At 38.6% G+C, this 25,077-nt stretch overlaps 1 protein-coding gene across 2 annotated transcripts in view; it reads right to left on the bottom strand.

Moving 5' to 3' along the window:
* The window catches only part of CDKL5 (cyclin dependent kinase like 5), a 198,762-nt gene that overhangs the window by 62,157 nt on the left and 111,528 nt on the right, over positions 1–25,077 (bottom strand). For both annotated transcript variants that reach the window (XM_049643537.1, XM_049643538.1), the window contains exon 4: positions 10,493–10,538. In XM_049643537.1, the coding sequence (XP_049499494.1) occupies positions 10,493–10,538 (46 nt within the window). The remainder of the gene's footprint in view (positions 1–10,492; positions 10,539–25,077) is intronic.

Raw genomic sequence — 25,077 nt, 5'->3', positions numbered from 1 at the left:
AGTAAGGAAGGTAATACTTTTCTTTTTTAGTGAGTTTTTATGATACCTTTAGATGTAGCCTGGAAATGCCAACTACCATGTTTACATATATACATATATGAATGCGTACACACACACACACACACACACACACACACAAGAATACAGGTTCATAATTCTTTTATCTGCAATTTCAAAAATCCATCTAAAAACTGAACACTTTCTCCAAGTGTATGGCAAATCTCTTTAGAGGTAAAACCTAAACTGACATGAGACCACCTAGTCTTTGTTTATCCCACTTAGTAAGAACATTCAGGTGCTTGCTTCAGAAATAGTGTCTTACTAGGGCGCCTGGGTGGCTCAGTCAGTTAAGCGTCCAACTTCAGCTCAGGTCATGATTTCATGGTTCGTGAGTTCAAGCCCCACGTCAGGCTCTGTGCTGACATCTCAGAGCCTGGAGCCTGCTTCAGATTCTGTGTCTCCCTCTCTCTCTGCCCCTCCCCCCACTAATATTCTGTCTCTCTCTCAAAAAATGAATAAACATTAATAATAAAAGAAACAGCATCTTATTACAGGGTGCTAAAGTAGCATGCCATATTTCCATTCCAAAACCCGGAAGTTGTGAATTCTAAAACACATTTGTCTCCAACATTTGGGGTCAGAGTCAAAATCCTAGCTTGAGAATCCAAGTTTTATGACCCTCAGGTTCAGGTATATCCAACCTCCTTCAGGTTCAGGGAAGAAGAAAATGAGAGTTTGGGGATGAGGATGAGAAAGATTAAAATGCCTTCTAAGAAGAAATGCCTCCTAAAGCAAGGTACACAAGAGGGAAAAGGCTGATGGGGCTAAATGGGGAGAGAAGATTCTAAATTAGGTGCCAGGAGTACTTCTCAGATTATTTTCTATCCCAGCCTATCTCCCAGCCCCCATTCAAACGGAGTTTAAAGAATCAAGAGACTGTAATAAACGCAAGGGCTTTGTAGCATGAGAGTATCTGTAATAAACAGGGAACAGAAAGTCAACACTCCTTTGTGAACTGGTTACACAAGTGAAATATTCTCCCTACTTCACACACACACACACACACACACACAAAAACACAACTGTTGGGGAGCCCTGGAGCACAGATTAGGAAAGGACACAGAAAGATACTATCAGAAAGCAAGAAATAGCAGTAGGATAGGTTGACAGTGGCATAAGCAGTGAGCCAGCCCAGCCAACATCAGGAGGGGGGGGGCGACTGGGAACTAGGGACTCACAGGGCCCCCATGAGGGGAAAAGAGTATGACACCATGGGGGTCACCTGGCAGTAGGGGGAATGTGAGCAGGGGACCTCCCAAAGTGGCTTACAGGAATGTGGTGGGACAGAGGTCCAACTGTTATGCAAAATGGGGCTGAGCCAGATAAGTGGTATTTGGTGACTTTTAAAATTACTAAAACACTAACAGCCTTTAGTCTTATGAGGAAGGCTACCCCATCTGGGTTACTTTTGAGACTGAGATAATCAAACCAAAGTTCACCTATCTCTAAGACACAGAATGCCACAAAGGTCTCGATACAAAGCAAATGATCTTCTAACAAGGAGATAATCCAATACAAATATAGTGATTACTCACAACCTGGTTCCTGTCTGCTTTTCCATTCCCCATTTCATATCCTTCCCACCTCCCCCCCGACCCCACATTAGTCTTTCAGTTCTCCAAATAGCCCCAACTTAGTTTTTTCAACCTTAGGGCCTTTTAACTTGTTCCCTCTGCTTGGAACTCTCATTCTACAACCCAGACTCCTTACAGGGCTGGCTCTTCTTCAGGATTCAGTTTGAACAGCACTCCTCACAAGCATCGCCCAGATCACTAAACCAAAGCAGGCTTCCACCCCTATTATTCCTTACCACACTGAACCTATTCTTTTGCAGACCAAGAGCTGCTATTCTTTCTGTTAAACCAAGAGCTCTAGGAGGAGAGGCCTAAGTTCTGCTGTTCAACAATACACACTCAACCACCTAGGACTGCACCCGGCACAAAGAAGGGATCAATAAATACTTCTGACACAAACACGTCCACTGATGTCATGAGGAAATCTTCACTCCTATGTGGCTAGCCCTCATTCACTTAAGACGTGGGAAGCAGCGATGTGATGGCAAACAAGAGGCACTTTCCCTCTCAGTTTTGAGTACGGTACTTTCAATCTTCTCTCTGGAACGTTGAGAGGGCAGCTTTTCGGGCAGTAAGACAAACCAAATTTCTTTTTCCCTATATACCACTATGCCTGGTTGTCTTCTACAATATGTGATTATAAAAAATGGGGCTCCAGAAAACTTAAAGTACTAAAAAGGGTCACGAACACATATATATTTAACCATTCATTAATAACATCCGTAAGCTATACTGGAGCTGGGTACAAAAAAATGTTGCAACCAGGTCAAAAGTAAATACAGCTGGTGTATCTTTTCTAGTCAACTGCTTGGTGAATTCCTGGCACTCAAAAAGCAACTGAAAAAAGAGAGCTTTGAATTATTAGCAACTTGTGGCGATTTTACTTTGCTAACAGATAAAGCTACCTCAGAATGGCTGAAGTAGAATGGTTTTAGAAGAAGGAACACTGGAGTAGGATTTGGGAGACCTAGAGTTTGGATCCCGTTAAATAACCAACACTGTGACATATGATGTTGGGCAAGCCACTTAACTTTTCATTCATAAAATAACAAAATAAATGGGCACACTCCCCGTCCACACACGCCCTAAAAAATCCCATGGCTTTTTCCAAATCTAATAACCAATGATTTCTTTCCATTAAAATCTCATTGATTATGAGCCTAAACCTCACCGAATTTTGATGCTTTGTTATATAGACATCATTCAAATCTATACTGACTCTACGTAAAAATGGCTAGAGAGAAAAGAGAAATTAATCTTGAAAAAGAAGTTCACAAAACCACTTAGCATGTGGGGCCAAAACCACCTCATTTGAGTTGCCTATCTTTTTTTAGGAAATGAAGGCTTTACTCTAATTTATGCCTGTCATAGATATCCAAAGTTGAGGTAAGCACTTCAGCACTAAGAATGTAATGAATGGGAACAGGCAGGAAGCGGAATTATTAATTCCCTAAGTGCAAGTAAAATGCACACTCTTCATTACTTGGTATATCCTATCATTTTTGTTTCTCTAAGTACTTTTAAGGTTCCTGGCTTACCCTGTACTTTGATGAAATTGCAGCACTAAACGATCGGATGATGAAGAAAAGGAATATACTTTCCACTTACACATGCTTCTCACCTCAGAGGTTCAGAAAGTAGCCAAGCTCTTTAGTGAGGCAATTTTTTAAAGGTGCTGGCACAGCCTACTCAAGTGAGCACAAAAATCCCTGCCTTCCAGTTGAGATAATCCTGTGGATTCTTTACATAGGCAAGGCTCCTCCAGTTTACAAATGAAGAACCCAAGTCTATAAAGAATAGCTTCCTCGGGGTGAGGGAAGGGAATGCCACACTAAGTGGAACAAAGGGACACAGGCAACACGGTGGATGGTAGTGAGCAAGCTTTAGAGAGTCACTCGAACACCCAGGTCCGGGTCTACACTCTGCTACTGCTGAGCTGAGTGGCAAAGCAGCATGGTATGGATGGAAGAAAAACTCAAAGATCCTGAGGCCTGCATCTTTCCCAGTTAATCACATACTAACTGTACAGCTTTGGACCGTGGGTTCCTTGGCTATAAACAGAAATTGGGCTTCTACTAGAGGATTCGAAGGTCCTTGCAGCTCTAAGACCTGGTGCATCCGAGCAAGTCCTGCTTATGTGCATGCTAATGGGCTTGGTCGTCAGTTTCCACTGAGGGTGTTTACCTTAGTACAGGCAGCAAGTCTGACAATGTTACATACATTTTTTTGACTGATGATTAAATGGCAGGGTAGAAGAAGGACGTTAAGTAAGAAAAAAAACAAAGAACTAACCCGCTTTTAGCTTGCCAGTTAGGCAAGTTAACACACTAAGAATCAAGAAGGGAGATTCACTAAAGTTAAAAGAAAAACAATTTTTAAGAAAAAAAAGTCACAGGAGCAAAAGTAATGCAAAGTAAGTAATAAAAAGAGAAAAACCTAAAGATGAACAGAAACTCTATTGTAACTCTATTTTTAAAGAACTGTGGGCTTGGAAAAGAAACCCAGAAATAGCTGTAACCTACTTTATGAAATCATAAACCTGACATTCTTGTATAGACAAAGAGGCCCCCCAAAATGGACCTTTAAACAGGTACAATGGGAGGGGGAAAAAAAGCCAACCCATCCTTGTACAAAATCATCAGGATACCATAAGGGTTGCCCTGACTGAAGAAGGAATACCAACAAGAGGGCGATTAACACGGCCAAGGGGGTTTGAATGGTGGTGCCGCTATCATATATACTAAAAAAGATGAATTCAGCAGAGACTGGGTAGAGCACAATGGAAATGTATTACATTATGAAGGGTGCAAATGTTCATCAAATCCTAGAAGAACCCCTGAAGCTTGAAGAGATCCATTTTGGACATTAAAAGAAAATCTGGTGAAATCATGACTAGCCAGAATGTTCAAGCTTAGTTAATTGAATTCTGTTTAACCAAAGGTGGGAAAATTTGTTTCAAGGCCTCTCCTACAGAGAAATCAAGTTCTTGAATTTAAGGAGCAAAGACTATGAGCTCTTGTTTTATACCATTATGCAAAAATGTGACCAGAATTCCCTCAATCCAGAAATCAGGATAGAGCTTTCTAATGTCTGAGTAGAAATAAGGATGAAATAAATTGGAGGAAAGAATGGATGACCAATTACACATTCTCTCATGTTTAAACAGAATATGTCCGGGGCACCTGGGTGGCTCAGTCGGTTAAGCGTCCGACTTCGGCTCAGGTCATGATCTCACGGTTCGTGAGTTCAAGCCCCGCGTCAGGCTCTGTGCTGACTGCTCAGAGCCTGGAGCCTGTTTCGGATTCTGTGTCTCCCTCTCTCTCTGACCCTCCCCCGTTCATGCTCTGTCTCTGTCTCAAAAATAAATAAACGTTAAAAAAATTTTTTTTAAATAAAAATAGAAAGAATATGTCCATTCCAAGAGAAAAAAGTATTTACAGAAAAGATAAACAGCAGGATATGAAATGCAAGCCTTTTAATTTGATATAAAAGCAGAGATACAACCTAAATTCCATCTTAACTGTGGACTGCTATACAGCTCTCTGAGAATCAGCCTCCTTGCCATGTAACAAGTAGGGAGGATCCCTCCTCACCCCATCACCCGTACTTTTAGGAAAAGACTGAAAGTCCTAAGAAGCAAAAGATGTTGTCACACCAGAAGATGCAAATATACGTCAAAAATAAATCCTAGGGGCGCCTGGGTGGCTCAGTCAGTTGAGTGTCCGACTTTGGCTCAGGTCATGATCTCGTGGTTTATGGGTTCGAGCTCCGCATCAGGCTCTGTGCTGACAGCTTGGAGCCTGGAGCCTGTGTCAGATTCTGTGTCCCCCTCTCTCTATGCCCTACCCCTGCTTGTGCTCTGTCTCTGTCTTTCAAAAATGAATAAACATAAAAAAAATTTTTTTAAATAAAAGATAAATCCTAGATCACAGGACCTCCTCAAGTAAAGGATGAGCAGACAACATTTTTAACTCTTGTTCACTCAAATCTATCTTTTCTAAATCACTGCTCTTGGATTATTTAATAAATTGAGGATGACAGACATTTGTACACGTGTGCGCATGAGAATGCTGGTCCAACAGTGACAGAAGATTATCATTCGGACATCTAATCTCATTGTAGAGAATTGTAGTTATAGGAAGGGGAGATGAATTAGGCTAAATCTATCATTATACATAGTCCAAAATGTATCTTTTAACTAAATAATCTCTAGTACCTTTTTAGTCTGGGGTCATTTTTCTCTTCTCAGAAAACCCAAATACTGAATAGAACTAATCCTTTGAAGACTTCTGGTTGGTTAGGTGTTTATAGTTAATGTTTCTCTGTGAGAACTTACATTAATAGACAAACTCATAATACTATATCACTCAGGGTATCATTAAGAATTCATTATCTGAAACTCTGCATTTATAATGATGTATAAAGAAGCAAAAGTCAGGGCGCCTGGGTGGCTCAGTTGGTTAAGCGTCCGACTTCGGCTCAGGTCATGATCTCACGGTTCATGAGTTCAAGCCCCCCATCAGGCTCTGTGCTGACAGCTCAGAGCCTGGAGACTGCTTGGGATTCTGTGTCTCCCTCTCTCTCTGCCCCTCCCCCACTCCCTCTGTCTCTCTGTCTCTCTGTCTCTCTCTCTCTCAAAAATACAAACATTTTTTAAAAATATTTTTTAAAAGCAGCAAAAGTCATCAAAACAAAAAACTATTAACTAATGAAGTGATCTCAGATAAAAGTGTCATCACTCACACAGTACTCATTTTTAACATGAGGTTTTAATCCCTACTCAGTATGTAGGAGAATCATAGACAAAAGATATGGATAAATGATTGTTAGAGTTCTAATAGCTAACAACTAGAGAGCAAAATACTGACAAGGATGTAGTCAGAAAGACAGGGACATACAAAAATAAAGATAAAACTGACAAAGTTTTTTGTATATTTTTTAATAAGCCTCTTTTTATCATTATGAAAGTCATTCATTGTCCTAGCCTATAATTTTACTGCAAAAATTACCCCTCCCTCAAAAAAGTTAACACTGGATTCTTTTTTCTAAGAAATAGCTATTATAATCTAAATTGTGTTAACTATAAAATGAAGTAAACATATTTTCATAATTTTTGTTCCATTTTCTCAACTTAAAAGTCCCAATCTAACCTTTTATTTACTATTTAAGGTTAGTTCCCATTTTAGGTAGTGATCTATTATCCTGGGATAACAAGGACAGCTTGAACAAAATACTGGTCCTACCTTATGTAGTTTCAAAAACATTTTATAAAAATGTGTTGAAATATTTACAAATTTAACAAGAAAATAGGACATGATCATAATCTTTTAAAGCTAACAGAAGGTAATATATACTCATAAAATATCCCTTCATATCATCAGTACGAGAATACTGGATTAGCTTGAGTGCAAATCAGACCAAGTTCAGATCCTATTTCAGTGTAACAATGTTTTTACAGGATTATGTCATGACCTTCACAAAAATTTTTAAACACTGGGTTTAGAAGGGTCATATAATATCAACAGAATATTTTCAGAGAAACTAATAAAAGAGATTAATGAGAGCTATATGACATTAAGGATATTCTGATGAAACTCTACTTTTTATTAGAATTTTCCTGATTGAAATTTAAGGTGATAGAATGGTTCAGAATTAAGTGGTTTACATAGGGGTTGAATGGACATTCTCATCTGTGCTAAACTATCTATATACACTTCACATTCCAAAAGGATTGTTCACCACACACATTCCATTAAGCAAGATTCTACTCAGGCAGTGGGGTGCCTGGGTGCCTTAGTCAGTTACGCGTCAACTCTTGGTTTCAGCTCAGTCAAGATTGCATAGTTTCTAAGTTCAAGTCCTGCCTTGGGCTCTGTGCTGACAGCAGCACAGAGCCTGCTTGGGATTTCTCTCTCCTTCTCTCTGTTCTTCCGGTTTGCCTTCTTGCTCTCTCTCAAAACAAACAAACAAACAAACAAACAACTATTTAATTTTTTTTTTCAACGTTTTTTTTTTTATTTTTGGGACAGAGAGAGACAGAGCATGAACGGGGGAGGAGCAGAGAGAGAGGGAGACACAGAATCGGAAACAGGCTCCAGGCTCCGAGCCATCAGCCCAGAGCCCGACGCGGGGCTCGAACTCACGGACCGCGAGATCGTGACCTGGCTGAAGTCGGACGCTTAACCGACTGCGCCACCCAGGCGCCCCACAAACAACTTTAAAAAAGCTCTTGCTCCCATGTTAACAAAAAAAAAAAAAAAAAAAAGATTCTACTCAGGCAGGAGGGAAAGAGTTAAGACAGAACAGAGAGTATGATATCTCCCAGGGAGAGCTAGCAACAGTTGAAAAGTGTGCCTAGAATAGAACTGGAACTAAAAAGTTATGAATAATTGCATGTCTTTAGATTCTATCACAGTAATGTTTAGGAAGTATCCAGAAGTATATATGGGCGTACCTACAAAGGTGTCCATCTGCAAGGCGGATGGGTGACAAGGCTGCAATGCCTGTAAGGTATGGTAACTGATAATGGTCTGGCAGAGAGGAGGGTAGAGGGGATTCATGCTTTGTCAGTGCACAGAAATAAGGGCTGATCAAAGGTTTCCTATAATGTCTACACTATTCATACATTCCCAGGATACCACAGCTAGAAACAATGTCTCTTGCCTCAAAATTAAACAAATTCATTCAGGCACTGACTGCTTTCTACTCTGTTTTACTGCTATTTACTTACAGGTCTTAATTCTACTAAGCTTCTTGAAATCACCCTGATTTATTCTTCAGGGCTTTCATAGCACCTGTCTCAGGGCTCAATACATTTAAACAGATGTTATTGATTACCACTCTGAAGGTATCATCACAACAGGTACAAACACATTGTTTAACTGAAGCTAAGAAATGGTATGAACAGAACAGAGATTGTGAAGAATATGGCAGGTTTTTTTTTTCTTTAAAGCAATGGCATACGTGGCCTAGTTTGTACTGCTTTTCAAAAACTTCATGACAATTATTATTTTTGGTGGTTAACTGATGCTTGACGACGTGCCTTACAAGATGAATGCACAGCCAGAAGTCTTTACATGAAGGCAAAGGTTATGCTTTGATCTACTGTTGCAACCACTCTTTTTAGTAGATCACCATTTGTCTCTTGGACACCTGTGGTTAGCCCAAAGCCACTGCTCAAAGAGCTCATTTCCAATGGTCTCAGAGTGGACTGGCCTGGGGCTATTGCTTCCTGTCAGACTACAGGTATATCCTTTGAAGCAGGTCCCCCCCCCACTTTAGAACAAGCTAAAAGCTTTTTTTATTGCATTCTCTTTAAGGCTGGCAAGACAACGGCTGCTAAGGTTTCCCAGATGATATGCGTATGCTCCGCATAACCAGCACATCAGAGTTGGGATATATCAAATACTACTGAATCTACCCCAGGACCTTGTTAGTGAGCCCTTTTTGTTATTTAATGTTCGCTAAGTGTCTAAAGTATGGGTGATGAAACTGTTCACAAATAGAGAGGCTTACGGTGTGTAGTCAATGTGTGCTGATAAAGGTAGGCTACGACTGCCATTGTCATACTTCCAATTTGATACGAAAGTTAATGCTATGCTAGTGCCTCTTACCCTGGGGCACTATTTTCCACAAGGCAGGTTATGATTCAGTGGTAAAATCGATGTTATCTGATGCCACAAATAGGCCTTTATGTGAATTTATATGAGCAGGAAACAACAAAAAATGAAGAACCTCCCATTAGTAAAATAGTTTTATGACACTTTTACTTCAGTTATATATAGGACATTATGTATGTGGATACTGGATTAGGATGTAAAAAAAAAATATTTCTGTGGATCTCTGTAGGAAGAAAATTGGCAAAATGCTGCCTAGAGCTTCTCAAAGGCCATGCATGTCTTCGTGGTAAGTTTTTCTACTAGGCTATCCTTAGATGGCCAATAATCTAGATTTAAAACCTAATCAACTACTGAAATGCTTTATTTATTTATATTTTGTACTTTTTTTTTAAGTGCTTTATTTAAAATTTTCTTGCCCAGCATAGGGTAACTTTTTTAACATTTCTTTCTTTTTTAAAGTTTACGTATGTATTTTGAGAGAGAGAGCTCGCGTGCATGTCCATGCAAGCTGGGGAGGGCCAGAGAGAGCGGGTGAGAGAGAATCCCAAGCAGGCTCTGTGATGTCAGCGCAGAGCCCCAGCACAAGGCTTGATCCCACAAACTGTGAGATCATGAGCTGAGCCAAAATCAAGAGTCAGACGCTTAAACAACTGAGCCACCCAGGTGCCCCAGCATAGGGTAATTTTAGTACTCCATCTGAAATGGTCTGGACATGTGACCAAGGACCCCAACTACGGTATTTCTTCTTGAAAAGCTTTTATTCTTCCAATGAGTCATTTTAAATACAAAATCACTTTCTTGATACCATTTACATACTACTTATCCTTGTATTTCTAACTAAGAACTGAAGATCATAGTAATCAATACCAAAGCCCTTCACACAGCCCTTCCTACTTATGTGAACTCACAAAAATATTTATTTCAAATCAGTTTTCTCATTTTAATAATATTTATAAATAGCATGCCTTCTACCTAGCATTTGAAGCAAGATTTCCAGTGCTGACTGTACCTTAAAATACATAAATTTTCTAATATCATGAGATTTGATTTACACAGAAGGAGCTAGATGTTTCAAAGCAAAGCATGATAATAAATATGCTATATTCACTTTCTGAGATGCAGATGTTAAAATTTCAGGAACAAAGGCTAATCAGCTAGATCCCATCTCTTCTACATTCTGTTCACAAGGACTAAACAACAAAAAGACAGATACACACACACACACACACACACGTATACCTTCACTGTCCTTGAATTTCTTGATTGCCACAATTTCATGTGTTTCCTGCAAAGGAAAAAAGAGGCAGAAAGTCATTCCTCAGTGTTTTTGAAACTGGGAATCCCATTGGTGTTGGGGTATATTTGGAGACTGAGGGCAAGAAACCAGAGAGTAAAAAAAAAAAATCCTCTTCTTTCCCAGCCCCTCATTTCCTGGTTCCAAAACTCTCTTTCTAAGCACCCTGCAGACATTGTCAGAGAAGGGAAAAATAAAGGGAGAGAGAAGGGAACCGAGAGCAGAGATGGCAATTGACCATGAATAAACCATAAGTGTTAATGTCTGGACGCTAAAAAAAAGTGCCAGGATGACTGATATGATATAATATTTACCATCATCTGTAGTTCCTTCTGAAACTCAGGGGCACATTTTAATTAGGCTTCTATAGCAAAGAAAAGGCTTCTACAATACTTGGTAGTTGCGGGTAACAGAGTTCCCCTTCTAAGTCTCCGCCCTTCACTTTACTTTTCCTAACAAGCCTAGTTCCCCAGTTCTTCTCTATGGATAGTCATTTCAAACCCAAAGAGAGACAAACATCTGCTGCCAAATACCAATCACTACCCCCACTCTTGCCTTTATTTCCTTCTCCTGAACACAAGTGGGTTGTGAGCAAAACCCCACTTTAAACGGAAACATTGCAAAAAAATTTTTGTGTGTCTTTTTTGGTTGGAGAAGAAAATGAAGGCTGGAAAGGAAATGAAAATGCTCAGAGCTAAGTACCACGAGGTTAAGTAACTCATGTCTTATTCTGGTCTAAAAAAGGAATAAAAAAGCTTTTGGCAAAATAATATATACATTCTTCAAAGCCAATATGTTATAAAGAAAGGTCTTCTGAATGACTCAGGTCTGCTCTTTTGTACTCTAAGTGGCTATACTTTCAGATCTGTAGGAGCAAATCTTTTAATAAAAGATTGTCACTGCATCAAAACAAAGTCTTTACAAATGCATGCACTAGCAGGCAATAACCAACAAGGTACAAGGTATAAGGGAAAGAACACGCCCTATTGGGAAACTGCTCCCGGCACAAAGAAAGAGGTAGCACTATACACGCATTCAGGGAGAGTCAAAATGCTCGCGTTGCAGGGCAGAGTTCTTCCAGGTCATGCTTCATCCTATACTGCACTCTAAATGGAAACCCACAGGCATCCTTTTGCTGCATCCTAAGTATTACCTTTGTCTGATTTTATAAAAGGTCTCACTTAGTTCAAATCATGATAGGACTACAAATTTAAATTGACAACGAACTTATTTACATCACCTTGAAGAAAGAAATGCATTAATTTCTGGCATCTCATAAATAGAATTCACTGTACAAAAGTTACTCTTTCACCAATATCATGGAAATCCTCTCAACTCTCTCTCTTCCTCCCTCTCACTCACTCACTCAATACAGTTTATATATTTACTTAAAGAATGAAGCCAAAGAGATGAAGCTTTCTATATAAAATCACTTCGATGTCTGGTGGAAACTTACATGCACTTAAGAGCAGAAGGTGCTGGAAAGAAATTTAACATTTCACTTTTATTCAAACTGCTTATAAAAATAATGCAAACTCATTACAGAAAACCTAAAATATAAAAGGCATAAAACCCTTGCTAGTATTTTGGTTTGTATTCTTCCAGTAAAGTTTTCTCAAATTGGAATTGTAATATTGTATATGGTGTTACATGTTGCTTTTATTTCACTTGATATTGCATGAGGTACATTTTAACCTGTCATTGAATAATTTTTAAAACCATCATTTTTAATGTATCGTTATTTAACTGTTTGGTCAGTGAACATACTTTAACATCTGCTTCTTTATTTTTCATAGAGTAAATTCGGCGGGTGATATAACTGGGTCAAATGGTATGAACATTAAGGGCTCCTGATACTGCCAAAACTGATATCCAAAATATATCATTTCACAGATCATTTCAGCAGTATATAAGAATACCCATCCTATGACCACAGCTAACAGTAAATACACAGTAAATACAATCATTGAAAAAAGTCTTTAGACATCAGTGAGGTCAGAAGTTTCCTTCTATCAACTGGTAAGTGAAAAAAGGTCTACTAAAGTTAATTATTTTTCTTGTTGATTCATGGATGAGAACCTGTTGCCAAATTTTGTTACAAATATTTTCCCTAGACTAACGTGATCATTGAATTATTTAGGGCTTGGTTGTTGTTGAATATAACTTATTATTACAGTCACATTTATTGATATATGCCTTTATGTCCACTACTTTTGTGTTCAAAGTCCTTACTCAGCCTGAGTATGGTTAATATTCATCCACAGTTATGTCTCAATATTCTAATGATTTAATTTCTTTCCTTAAGTCTTTATCCACCTATAATTTATTTAATCCACCTGTAATTTAACATAGTGAGGGAATCTATATTCAACAGAATTCTAAATACTGAATCAATTTTCCCAATACTCTTTACCATGAATTTTTAGTTCTTTGTTGTTTCCTAGCATTCTTACATATATGCTCTAGATTTTCTTTCAGAGCTTTCTAGTCTAGTCTATACTATTGATCTGTTGATTCTTATATCAGAACCAATTTAGATTGTTGTGACCTGAAACTGTTTTAAATTAATCTGGGATTATAGACCCTGGTTCTTCTTTTACCATTTTGTTAAATTTATTTTTGAGAATAGATTTTGGCTGTTGTATTTAATTTGTAATTATACACACATGAGCTATTATATGTAATCTGTATTTCTTTACATATTTTATTAGCTTCAACCTTTACCTCCGGTCCTTTTCTACTGTGGTTTTCACACTTGTTTAGAGCTCAATTTGCATGAAGATTCTGCTCAGTGTGCATCTTTGAGTAGCTTTCTGAGGAAAGTCATGACATATGTCCAAGTTCTCTCACACACGAATGGCAACTTGGCAGGCACAGAATTCCTGGGAAGGCGACCTTACGTTCTCCACCATCTTCGGGGTCCCTATAAAATCTTATGCACTGCAAAGCCCTGCAAAGTGCCATGCACATCACAGACATTGTACGTTTGTACATTTATTAAAGCAACTTTCCAGCACATAGGAGTAAAAAGTCTCTAACAAAATCCATGTACTTCTTCTCCATACACTTTCTTCTTACAAGAAGAAGAAAATAAAGTCAGGAGCCAATTTGATTTTTAACATAGATAACTTTGTTTCTGCCTAGATCCTGTTAGGACTTCTTTTCTTTGGAATAAAAATTTTAAATTAACCAAAGTATGTCCAGAAGACAGTATCGGGGGGGGAGGGGGAGGGGGAGGTTTTGAGCTAGTATTACCTGGAAATCAATGAACTTAGAAAAATTTTCTTCTAGCAACCTTAAATGTTGTTTCTAAACCTATTTTCCTAATATTTTTTCACCAGAAACCTTGTAACTTTTAGGTTGGATCTTTCATAATTGCCTTGTATGGTTTATTCACTAGTGCGTAAGTGCCTAGAATAGCAGGCACATAGTAGGTTCAATAATATTTCACGAATGACTATTTCACGAGTGAATTAATCAAAACTGTTGCATCAATTGTGCTCTTTTACTTTCTTCATTTTTGGCTTATCTTCTTATTTCAGCTGGCTTTGATAATTTTTGCCTTGTTTCAACTTGTTCTCACCATAGAGGTCATATCCTTCTGGCTCTCCCTCAGGAGTGTTCATCTGCTTGTTACAAAAAATCATTTTTAGAACTATGTGTTGCTTCTAAATCTTCAGAGCAGTGTTTTCTTTGTCTTGCCCTATCTTTTCATAAGGTACACCTCCCCGCTTGCTTTTTTTTTTTTTTTTTAAAGATTGGAAGAGATGCACTAGGCCTGGCATCTGACAACCAAAAAGCTAGTTGGGTTTTTCAGCCTCCCGAGCGTCAAAAGGCCGACTGATGCAACCGAGCCCAATTTCAAAACCTGGGTTCCCAGCAAACACTCCTCTGGTTGTGTTGGCTGCTCTGAGGCTGGATCACCTGGGGAAGGGCTGTCAGAATAAGTTGTTCGCTGGACCCACACTTGCCTAGCACATCCTGTTCCCTCTACTCTACACTCACTACACCTTGCCATGGGAGTCTGTGAATCCTACGACTCAACTTGCTGCCTCCTACCTTCTCTGCTTCATGCCATACTGTATTTGGGGTGCTTCGTTGCTGGAAAATTCTGGCAATACAGGTACTGATGTAGGCTAGTTGGGGGACAGAGAACTCCAGCTCTCTCAGGGTCAAATGACAATTAACCACCATGAGACAGCTGCCTGTTTCCAGCTCCAGCGGGCATGGGCGCTACCCAAAAGCAGTATGTGTCCCACTCCTTTTTGACAGTTTGCCCTATGCTGGTTCAGAAAGTAGAATAAGGAAAATGATATTCAAGGCTATGTTTTTCAATCCATCTCCCTGGACTTGGCCAACAACCAATTGTTAGCTTCTTAATTAACAGAAATTTTATCAGTTTTTTTTGGTTTTCTTTTTAAATCTCTTCATGGGTATGTCATGGAGAGGTAAGAGGAGACACACCAAGTTTTATTACTTGTACTACCACCACCCTGAGATGCTACACATCATATAGGTATAGACAAAGAAGAAAAATATATGAAAAATAGCTCTGAAAAACTGTTTTAAATTCAATTTATTCACAAAAGCATGCCATTGCCCCCACAACGTCTGCAACAGAATGTCACCAGCTGTAGTCAGCATGATAGGCATAATTTGCTACTTGTTTCAGTATCTCACTTTGTTTAAACAAGGAGTTAGTTAAAAGCTGACATTTTGAACAACAAACTAAGGATGTGATAAAATATATGTTATTAATGGTAATTCCATACCTCACCCTTAATTTTGTCTCAAAATTACAATTATATGATTTTGGAATGCAAAAAGAAAGAGGTTCCTGAATTGTACTGCTATCTCCATGTGTGAACAAGCTATATCAAGGCATTTAACATTTACCAAAATAAATTTCCTCCGTTGAAAAAAATTTAGAAAGAGAATGAAAAATAAATTTTATGAGTAGTAAAAAATAGAAAAATATCCAGAGGGTCTATATTTCTTTCAGCATTCGCAAGATCTCTACCCTACAAAAATCATGCCTCAATCACTGAACAACCATCCTGAACACAGAGACTTGTAACCCAACCTTACTCCTGCTAGTGACTATCTAAGGCTCCCTAGTCAATGGTTTATGGCCAGAATCAACCGTTCCCTCAGATGTTGGCAAAACATGGGACACCTGAGTGGCTCAGTCAGTTGGGCATCCAACTTCGGCTCAGGTCATGATCTCACAGTTAGTGAGTTCAAGCCCCATGTCGGGCTCTGTGCTGACAGCTCAGAGCCTGGAGCCTGCTTTGGATTCTGTGTCTCCCCCTCTCTCTGCCCCTCCCCTGCTCATCCTCTCTCTCCCTCTCTCAGAAATAAAAACATTTAAAAAAAGATGTTGGCAAAACAACTAATTGGTATTAACAATCATAAAATTTACTAAGTTATTTAAAATATAGTTACATAACTTGATTTAATTATGCTCTGGAAAACTGAATTCTCTAAATTGGTAATATACTTTATAAGGAAGCATCAGGAATCTTTTTTTTTTTTTTTTTTTCATTTTATTTATTTGAGAGACGGGGGAGAGAGAATGGGGGAGAGGAGCAGAGGGAGGGAAGGAGAGAATATCAAGCAGGCTCTATGCTCAGAGTGGAGCCCGAGGCAGGGTTCAGTCCCAGGACCCTGGGGTCATAACCTGAGCCGAAATCAAGAATCAGGCACTCAACCCACTGAGTCACCTAGGTGCCTCAGAAATCATTGTTTTAAATGTTTTGCTCTGTAATTTAAAATACCCAACATGCATTATAAAGGAGAACAGAAAAAAAATAGCGATTCGATTTTACTATTCATGGATTCCAAAGGTTATACTGTACAATTCATTTTGTAATTAATTCCTCCCTGAGGAAGCCATACCTTGGGAAAAATTCTTTATTTCTTCATCCAAATAGCAGGAAATACAACTTGACACTTAAGTATTTTAAAATACTTCAATCCACATTTTTTGTATGCAAATATCCCAAATGTCCTAAGTGCTTTTACACAATAAAATGCTCCTCCTTCAACAGAAGCAAAACCCTACAAACATAGACATTGTTACAGTATAGACCGATATGGTACCTGAAAAAGCAAGCTTTATTTTAGGCTATTTAAGTATTTTTGTGCCAGGCCCTGTGCTAAGTGCTTCCCATGTATTTAATACTCAAATCACACTCTGAAGAGGATCTTACCCTCATGCTCATTTTTATAGATGAGGATATACTGAGCTGTGTGGGGTGGGGGGTTGAATATAGTTTGACACACAATGTTACATTAGTTTCAGGTGTACAACATACTGATTCAACAGTTTTAATGAGGTTCTATATTTTACCCCAAGATCATACAGCTGAGAAGTAATAAAGCTAAGGCTTTAAACCCACGAAATCTGATTCTGGAAGCCATTTCTCTCTCATCCATGGTCATGCTCTACCACCTTTGCAAGCCATGTATGTTAAGTTCTGTTGCTAAAAAGGACATATTTTGAAACATACACACCTCCACAGTGGGGAGACATCATTATTTCTCATCTGTGTTTTTCTCAAAAATACATGCTATCACCAATAAAAATTTTCTAATGGTTTCCTAATGTCTGCTCTATTTTCATCTTTATTCTGACTCTTATTTCATAGAAACCTTCTAAAATAAATGATTAATTTTTACATTATGAGCACACTTATAAAATAGGAGTAAATTCAAGCACAGGATACATTCCATGGCAGGTAGATACAATGGAACATGTGTTTGCCAAGTACCATAGAAATACACATTTTTAACCAGGATACACAAGGATAAAAACTAGACTTCTTTCCAAGAAATCTCTTTTCCTATATTATTTATCACCTATAAACTACCATAGTTTGCCAATATTAAAAGTTAGATCAACTACTAAATTGAAGTACTTCAGACCATATCAGGAAGGAAAACAATCTATAGCCAATAAGAAGAGCATTTCAGTCAGTCAACTAAGAACAGTTTATTGGGCCCCTGCTTTACATGAGGTTTTATGTGACATCTTAGGTTTGACATGAGTAAATGAAACATCTCACATACACAGAAGTGTATACGTTGGTAATAATGTATGTCAGTAAATTAATGTTTATGAAAATAGTTTAAAAGTACAACAAATGTTATATGATAGGCCGCAGGAGTTCAAAGCACATTGACCATGTAAATATACAGAAAACAGGTCAGATTGAAGTCGATAATATGTTGGTTTATTTGCTTCTGATCACTCGCGCTGAAATGTAAAATGTCATACATATACCTTCATTCATTCCCATTCCTTCTCTCCCCAGAGGGAACTTCTATCCTGAAATTGTTATGTAGCACTCCCATGCATGTTTTTATTTTTTTTTAATTTTTTTGAAACATTTATTCATTTTTGAGAGACAAAGACAGAGTGTGAGTGAGGGAGGGGCAGAGAAAGAGGGAGACACAGAATCCGAAGCGGGTTCCAGGCTCTGAGCTATCAGCACAGAGTGTGATGTGCGGCTGCAACCCATGAACCTCAAGATCATGACCTGAACCAAAGTTGGACACTCACCCGACTGAACCACCCAGGCATTCCCCCATGCATGTTTTTATTATCACAAATGGATTTGCCCATAAACGATTTTACTGTTTTGAACATTGAAAATCACGTAAGTGGCATGTTACTGTGAGCATCTTTTTGCAACAGCTTTTTGTTTTTATTTATTTATTTATTTATTTAACGTTTATTTATTTTTGAGACAGAGAGAGACAGAGCATGAACGGGGGAGGGTCAGAGAGAGAGGGAGACACAGAATCCGAAACAGGCTCCAGGCTCTGAGCAGTCAGCACAGAGCCCGACGCTGGGCTTGAACTCACGGACCGCGAGATCGTGACCTGAGCCGAAGTCGGACACTTAACCGACTGAGCCACCCAGGCGCCCCAGCTTTTTGTTTTTAAACACAACATTGTGTTTCTGAGATTTAAACATAAACCTAGTGCAGTGGCACTCAACTGGGGACAATTGTGCCCCTCCCCTTGCCTGGGGACATCTGGCAATGTCTCTAGACCCTTTTGGTTATCACAATGGGGTAGGGTAGGAGGCTATTGGCATCTACTGGGTAGATGCCCAGGGCTGCTGCTGAACATCATACAGTGCATAGGACTGCCCCCATGACAAAGAATTACCCAGCCCCAAATGTCCAAAGTGCCGACAATGAAACACTCTGGTCTAGTTTATTCATTTTAACTGTTTTGTGGTGTTCCACCGTTAACACTCCCCCTTAAAAGAGACAATGGTCACTTTGAGGCGATCAAGTAAAGCTTTTAAAAAGAATTATATAGGGGCGCCTGGGTGGCTCAGTCGGTTAAGCATCTGACTTTGGCTCAGGTCATGATCTCGCGGTCCGTGAGTTCGAGCCCCGCGTCAGGCTCTGTGCTGACAGCTCAGAGCCTGGAGCCTGTTTCAGATTCTGTGTCTCCCTCTCTCTCTGACCCTCCCCCGTTCATGCTGTCTCTCCCTGTCTCAAAAATAAATAAACGTTAAAAAAAAAATTTTTTTTAAATTAAAAGAATTATATACCATGAAAAGAAATTTTAGGTGAAAATGAGATGATTAAAAGACTAATTCTTCAAAAACTAGTAAAGCTATTAATCATGGGACTAAAATGTCTACACTCATCTCATTTTCACAAAATGAGATTACGTTTACTTTTATAATAACTTTTGTAACATGGCCCCATTTAAACATTATACAGTGAGATATACCAAAAGATAGATGAAAATATATTATTTACTTTTTGTTAAAAATTCAGTGATGCTTTTCAGTCGGCCAAAAGCAATTTAGCAGTCACACAAAGTCTACACCAATAACTAGCAAAACTGCTACAAAGGTTTACATTATGGGGATACTGTCACAGGAAATACTGGTATAAATTCTAAACTGTCTATGATTTGTATGCTAAGAGTACTTCACAAAAATGCTAACATCTTAAAAAGCATTACAAGGAAAACTCATAATGAATTTACTTCATGCTTAGCCTCTAGTAAGAGGACTGTCTCATGAAAATATTAATACATTATCAAGAACACAAGACAGCAAGCAGCCAAAAAAGGAAGATGGGGGAAGTGGAATCTTAAGACTCACATAGAAAACAACTGCCTTCAAGCCAAGTCGGTAGTAAAATTCCTCTGTAACAAAATCTAGTTTCTCATTTATTTCCATAAAAAAATTATTTCCATCAAATCCCTTCTACCCCCCTCTGTGCTGGAAATGCCCTCCATAAATCTTTATTGAGATGTAAGAGGACAATAAATGAAGTATAAAATATCTAGAAAGAATGCCTAACCACTCCCTCTTTTCCTGGTCCTGGCTCCTGTCCCCACAGCTCAGTGACCAGATAAATATCTAGCTAGATATTTAGGGTCACTCTTGATATCTCCCTTGTCTACAACCCCAAGTCTACTCAAGTGCTGTTGAATTTAGCCTCCTAAATAAATCTTTTCCAAATCAGTCCACAGTTCTGCTCTACCTGACTCCCATTCCAATCCAAGCCTTTCACATTCCCACGTGGAGTACTACCCAGCCTTCTAACCCTTCAAATATAAATGTGTCTGCCACTGGGAAAGCCAGGTGGCTATTTAGAAATGGAAATCTGTTTCCACTCCACCATTCCCCTTAAAACTCTAGTAAAACTCCCTTGCCCTTAAAGACTATGTCAAAGCCCCTTCACATAGCCAGCAAGGCCCATCAAGGGATCACTCTGGGCACACTCTCCAGCCTCCTCTCCCTAGGTCGTCCTTGCTTGGTGAGCGACAGCCATCGTCACCAAGACCTCCCCTACTATAGTTCCCTTTGCTCCTAAAAGCTTTGCCCTCCCCTGCCCACTCAACCCTAAACTACCTCTCTCTCAGACCTTGGCACAATTCCTCACTTGCTCAAGGAAGCCTTCTCACAGCCTTGTGACTAAGTCTAAAGCCCCATATGTTCTCTTGGCAAACATCTCTTCGTAATTTTTACTAAAGTGACACTTTCACATATTTTATGACCACTTGGATAAAAGTCTGACTCTACCACTCGACTACAAGCATGTGGGTGAAAAATAATGTATGACTGGTCCCAAAGTGTACCGAACAAGACAGAGAAAGACCCAGTGTAAATGTCTCACTGTACGGCAGCACCAATTCAAAATTTACATCTTGCTGGCCCAGGTCATACTTATTTTTGGGCATCATTTACTAATCCCACTAGAGCCTAACAGAGAAATACCTTTTCCTAGCACAATTAAAAAAAAAAAAAAAAAAAAGACATTCTTTAGTATAGAGGGACTTTTTTCAAAGTTAATAAAACATGAGAACACAGAATACAAACATATGCATTTAAGTTTTTAAAAGAACAGTATATCCCTAGGAGACATATTAAGATAGAACTGTTTGTTTCTTTCTTTAAAAGGTTTCAAAAAATGAAGATAATGAAACATAAGACTCTTTAAAATTTCATCTGGCCCTCTCCAGAAGCCCTTTAGTAAGCAAGAATTTGAATAAGCTCTTAAAGTTCAGAGGGAATTACAGTATCTTGATTAAAAACCTATTTTGCTATTTGCTATGCTAGCCTCCAACAAATCACAAAAATGCATTGCAAAACTGATACTGCATTCTTTCTGTTAAAAACCTCTTCTTTAGCATTACTATATAAAATGGTTGCAGTTACAAGGTTGCCAATATTTATCAGGTTATATAAGAAGCCCTACTAAATTAAAAAATTAGCACTTATTGATTTATTTCTCCACCTGAAACAATAAAATAAAGATTGTTATCCTTCACCATCACCTCTACTCCATTCTATGATAAAACTAGTGACATTTCCTCCAGCCCGAAAAAACATAGTATAAAAACAGAGATGTCACATAACTACTAATATCTAACATTTCTAGGACATGAAGCTTTCCCATGACAGAAATAGTCACAGATCTGAGAACTGGCCAACATGTTGCTTATGGTCCTGGTTAGTAATGAGGTCACCAAATCCTTAGTGGAAACATGCCACAAACATCCAGTCATTTTGTATTAGCGGTGCTTTGGCAAAATCAAAGAAAAGCAGTAAAGCTTGGGTCCATGTGGAACAGAAAGAAGGGAAGAGCCTCTAGAGGTGAGATAATAGACCATGAGTTTTGTGGGAGGAGAAAATCAAAAGGGAGGCTCTCCTGTAAATGTAAGCCATATTCTTAAGGAGGCCGCTGGAATTCCTACAATAAAGTCTTCAACGACTTTTATTTGAACATTAAAAATGAACATATCCTATACTAGTGTGAGACTTAGAGCTACCTAAATGGCCAACAATTGGGTGCCATAAATATAAGAATAGAAACCATAAATGTCTTCAAACATTTACTTGATAAATACAAACAAATCCACATATCCAGAAAGGCTTTGTAAGTACATCTAACAAGGCCCAGTATGACTGTTAGTGGATCAGTGTCAACCTGGACACTGGATAATAGAAATGGATATTTCTATTGGAAATTTACAATTTCCAATCTACATTGGATATAGAAATGTACACTTCAAATGGGTACATCTTGTTGTATATATGTAAAATATACCTCAATAAAGTTGATTTAAAATGAATTATTTAAAAATAATTCACCTCATAGTTATAGACCAATATGAATTTGCTATCCTATGTTAATATTATAGATTAGATAATACAAAGTTCAAAAAATAAAATGCAGTTATTAAGAGGAAAATTTAGGCATCCAAAGAACAATTTCCACTAACCTCTATGGCAGGGCAAATAGCAACTCTTTTCAATAGAAAGGGAGAGACTTTCAAAACAATTTAGCTCCTTATTTATAGATCATACAAAATTCAAGATATACTTAATTTTCATAGAACTCTTTCAGACATTATATACAGATGCTCTAAAACCACTTTGTCTACACCACACTCAAACTGTGGTTGTGTCTGAAAATGAAAGGTAATTTCAAAGAGTACATGGTAATGATGCCTGCCAGACAGCAGCATTTCAGTTTAGTAACATTAACTATCCTGTCCATACCACAGCTGTTGCACAACTGTGTTAGAACTTTATTTCATTTTGTCCTTATTTTATAACAATAAGTAGATAATGAGAAAATGAAAAACTTACTTCTAGTGATCAAATGAGACAGAACATTAATTAGGCATGCCAACTGCAGCAATCTACATCCCCAATCAGATAATCATTGACTTAAGCTGTGCTCAATAATGAACAGAGTACAAAATTTAAATTTAACTTTGGAAATATATCCTCAAACTCTAGATCTAAGATGTGCCAAGAAATTGCAGCTTTTTAACTTTCTATAACTTTTAACCTTTCTTTACTAGCTCTGACCTTGATTTAATTTGCATTCTGTGATACCTCAGTCTTTTCTGGTTTATAGTCTCTTTGATTTTTATTTTTTTATATGAAATTTATTGTCAAATTGGTTTCCATACAACACCCAGTGCTCCTCCCAACAGGTGCCCTCCTCAATGCCCATCACCCACTTTCCCCTCCTTCCCACCCCCCATCAACCCTCAGTTTATTCTCCGTTTTTAAGAGTCTCTTAAGGTTTGGATTAGTTGGCCATGCTTTTGTGGGTCCAATTCTAGAGTCTCTATTCTACTGGTCTATGTGTCTGTTTCTGTGCCAATACCATGCTGTCTGGATGCTTACAGCTTTGTAGTAGAGGCTAAAGCCTGGGATTGTGATGCCTCCCGCTTTGGTCTTCTTCTTCAATATTACTTTGGCTATTCGGGGTCTTCTGTGGTTCCACACAAATTTCAGGATTGCTTGTTCTATCAACAATAGCCAAATTATGGAAAGAGCCTAAATGTCCATCAACTGATGAATGAATAAAGAATTGTGGTTCATATACACAATGGAATACTGCGTGGCAATGAGAAAGAATGAAATCTGGCCTTTTGTAGCAACGTGGATAGAACTGGAGAGTGTGATGCTAAGTGAAATAAGTCATACAGAGAAAGACAGATACCATATGTTTTCACTCCTATGTGGATCCTGAGAAACTTAACAGAAGACCATGAGGGAGGGGCAGGAAAAAAAAAGAAAGGTTAGAGAGGGAGGGAGCCAAAACATAAGAGACTCTTAAAAACTGAGAACTGAGGGTTGATGGGGGGTGGGAGGGAGGTGAGGGTGGGTGAGGGGTATTGAGGAGGGCACCTGTTGGGATGAGCACTGGGTATTGTATGGAAACCAATTCGACAATAAATTTCATATTAAAAATAAAAACTAAAAAAAAAAAAAAAGGATTGCTCGTTCTAGCTTCGAGAAGAATGCTGGTACAATTTAGATTGGGATTGCATTGAATGTGTAGACTGTTTTGGGTGGTATTGACATTTTAACAATATTTATTCTTCCAATCCATGAGCACGGAATGTTTTTCCATCTTTCTATCTTCTTCAATTTCCTTCATAAGCTTTCTATAGTTTTCAGCATACAGATCCTTTACATCTTTGGTTAGGTTTATTTCTCGGTATTTTATGATTCTTGGTGTAATTGTGAATGGGATCAGTTTCTTTATTTGTCTTTCTGTTGCTTCATTATTAGTGTATAAGAATGCAACTGATTTCTGTACAATGATTTTGTATCCTGCAACTTTGCTGAATTCATGTATCAGTTCTAGCAGACTTTTGGTGGAGTCTATTGGGTTTTCCACGTATAATATCATGTCATCTGCAAAAAGTGAAAGCTTGACTTCATCTTTGCCAATTTTGATGCTCTTTCATTTTTTAAAATATAATTTATTGTCAAATTGGCTTCCATACAACACCCAGTGCTCACCCCAACAAGTGCCCTCCTCAATGTCCATCACCCACTTTCCCCTCTCCCCCCATTCCCCATCAACCCTCAGTTTGTTCTGTGTATTGAAGAGTCTCTTATGGTTTGCCTCCCTCCCTCTCTGTAACTAATTTTTTTCCTCTTCCCCTCCCCCATGGTCTTCTGTTAAGTTTCTCAACATTCACATATGAGTGAAAACATATCTTTCTCTGACTAACTTATTTCACTTAGCATAATACCTTCCAGTTTCATCCATGTTGCTGCAAATGGCAGGATTTCATTCTTTCTCATCGCCAACTAGTATTCCATTGTATATATAAACCACATCTTCTTTATCCATTCGTCAGTTGATGGACGTTTAGGCTCTCTCCATAATTTGGCTACTGTTGAAAGCGCTGCTCTAAACATTGGGGTACATGTGCCCTATGCATCAGCACTCCTGTATCCCTTGGGCAAATTGCTAGCAGTGCTATTGCTGGGTCATAGGGTAGGTCTATTTTTAATTCTGTGAGGAACCTCCACACTGTTTTCCAGAGTGGCTGCACCAGTTTGCATTCCCACCAACAGTGCAAGAGGGTTCCCGTTTCTCCACATCCTCGTCAGCATCTATAGTCTCCTGATTTGTTCATTTGAGCCACTCTGACCGGCGTGAGGTGGTATCTCAGTGTGGCTCTGATTTGTTATGGTCAGTTTCCCCCCTCAGATTTTCTCCCTGTTTCT

The sequence above is a fragment of the Panthera uncia genome, chromosome X (assembly GCF_023721935.1).
Source record: "Panthera uncia isolate 11264 chromosome X, Puncia_PCG_1.0, whole genome shotgun sequence".
In the NCBI taxonomy this organism is placed as follows: Eukaryota; Metazoa; Chordata; class Mammalia; order Carnivora; family Felidae; genus Panthera; species Panthera uncia.
This window is presented reverse-complemented; position numbering and strand designations above follow the sequence as displayed.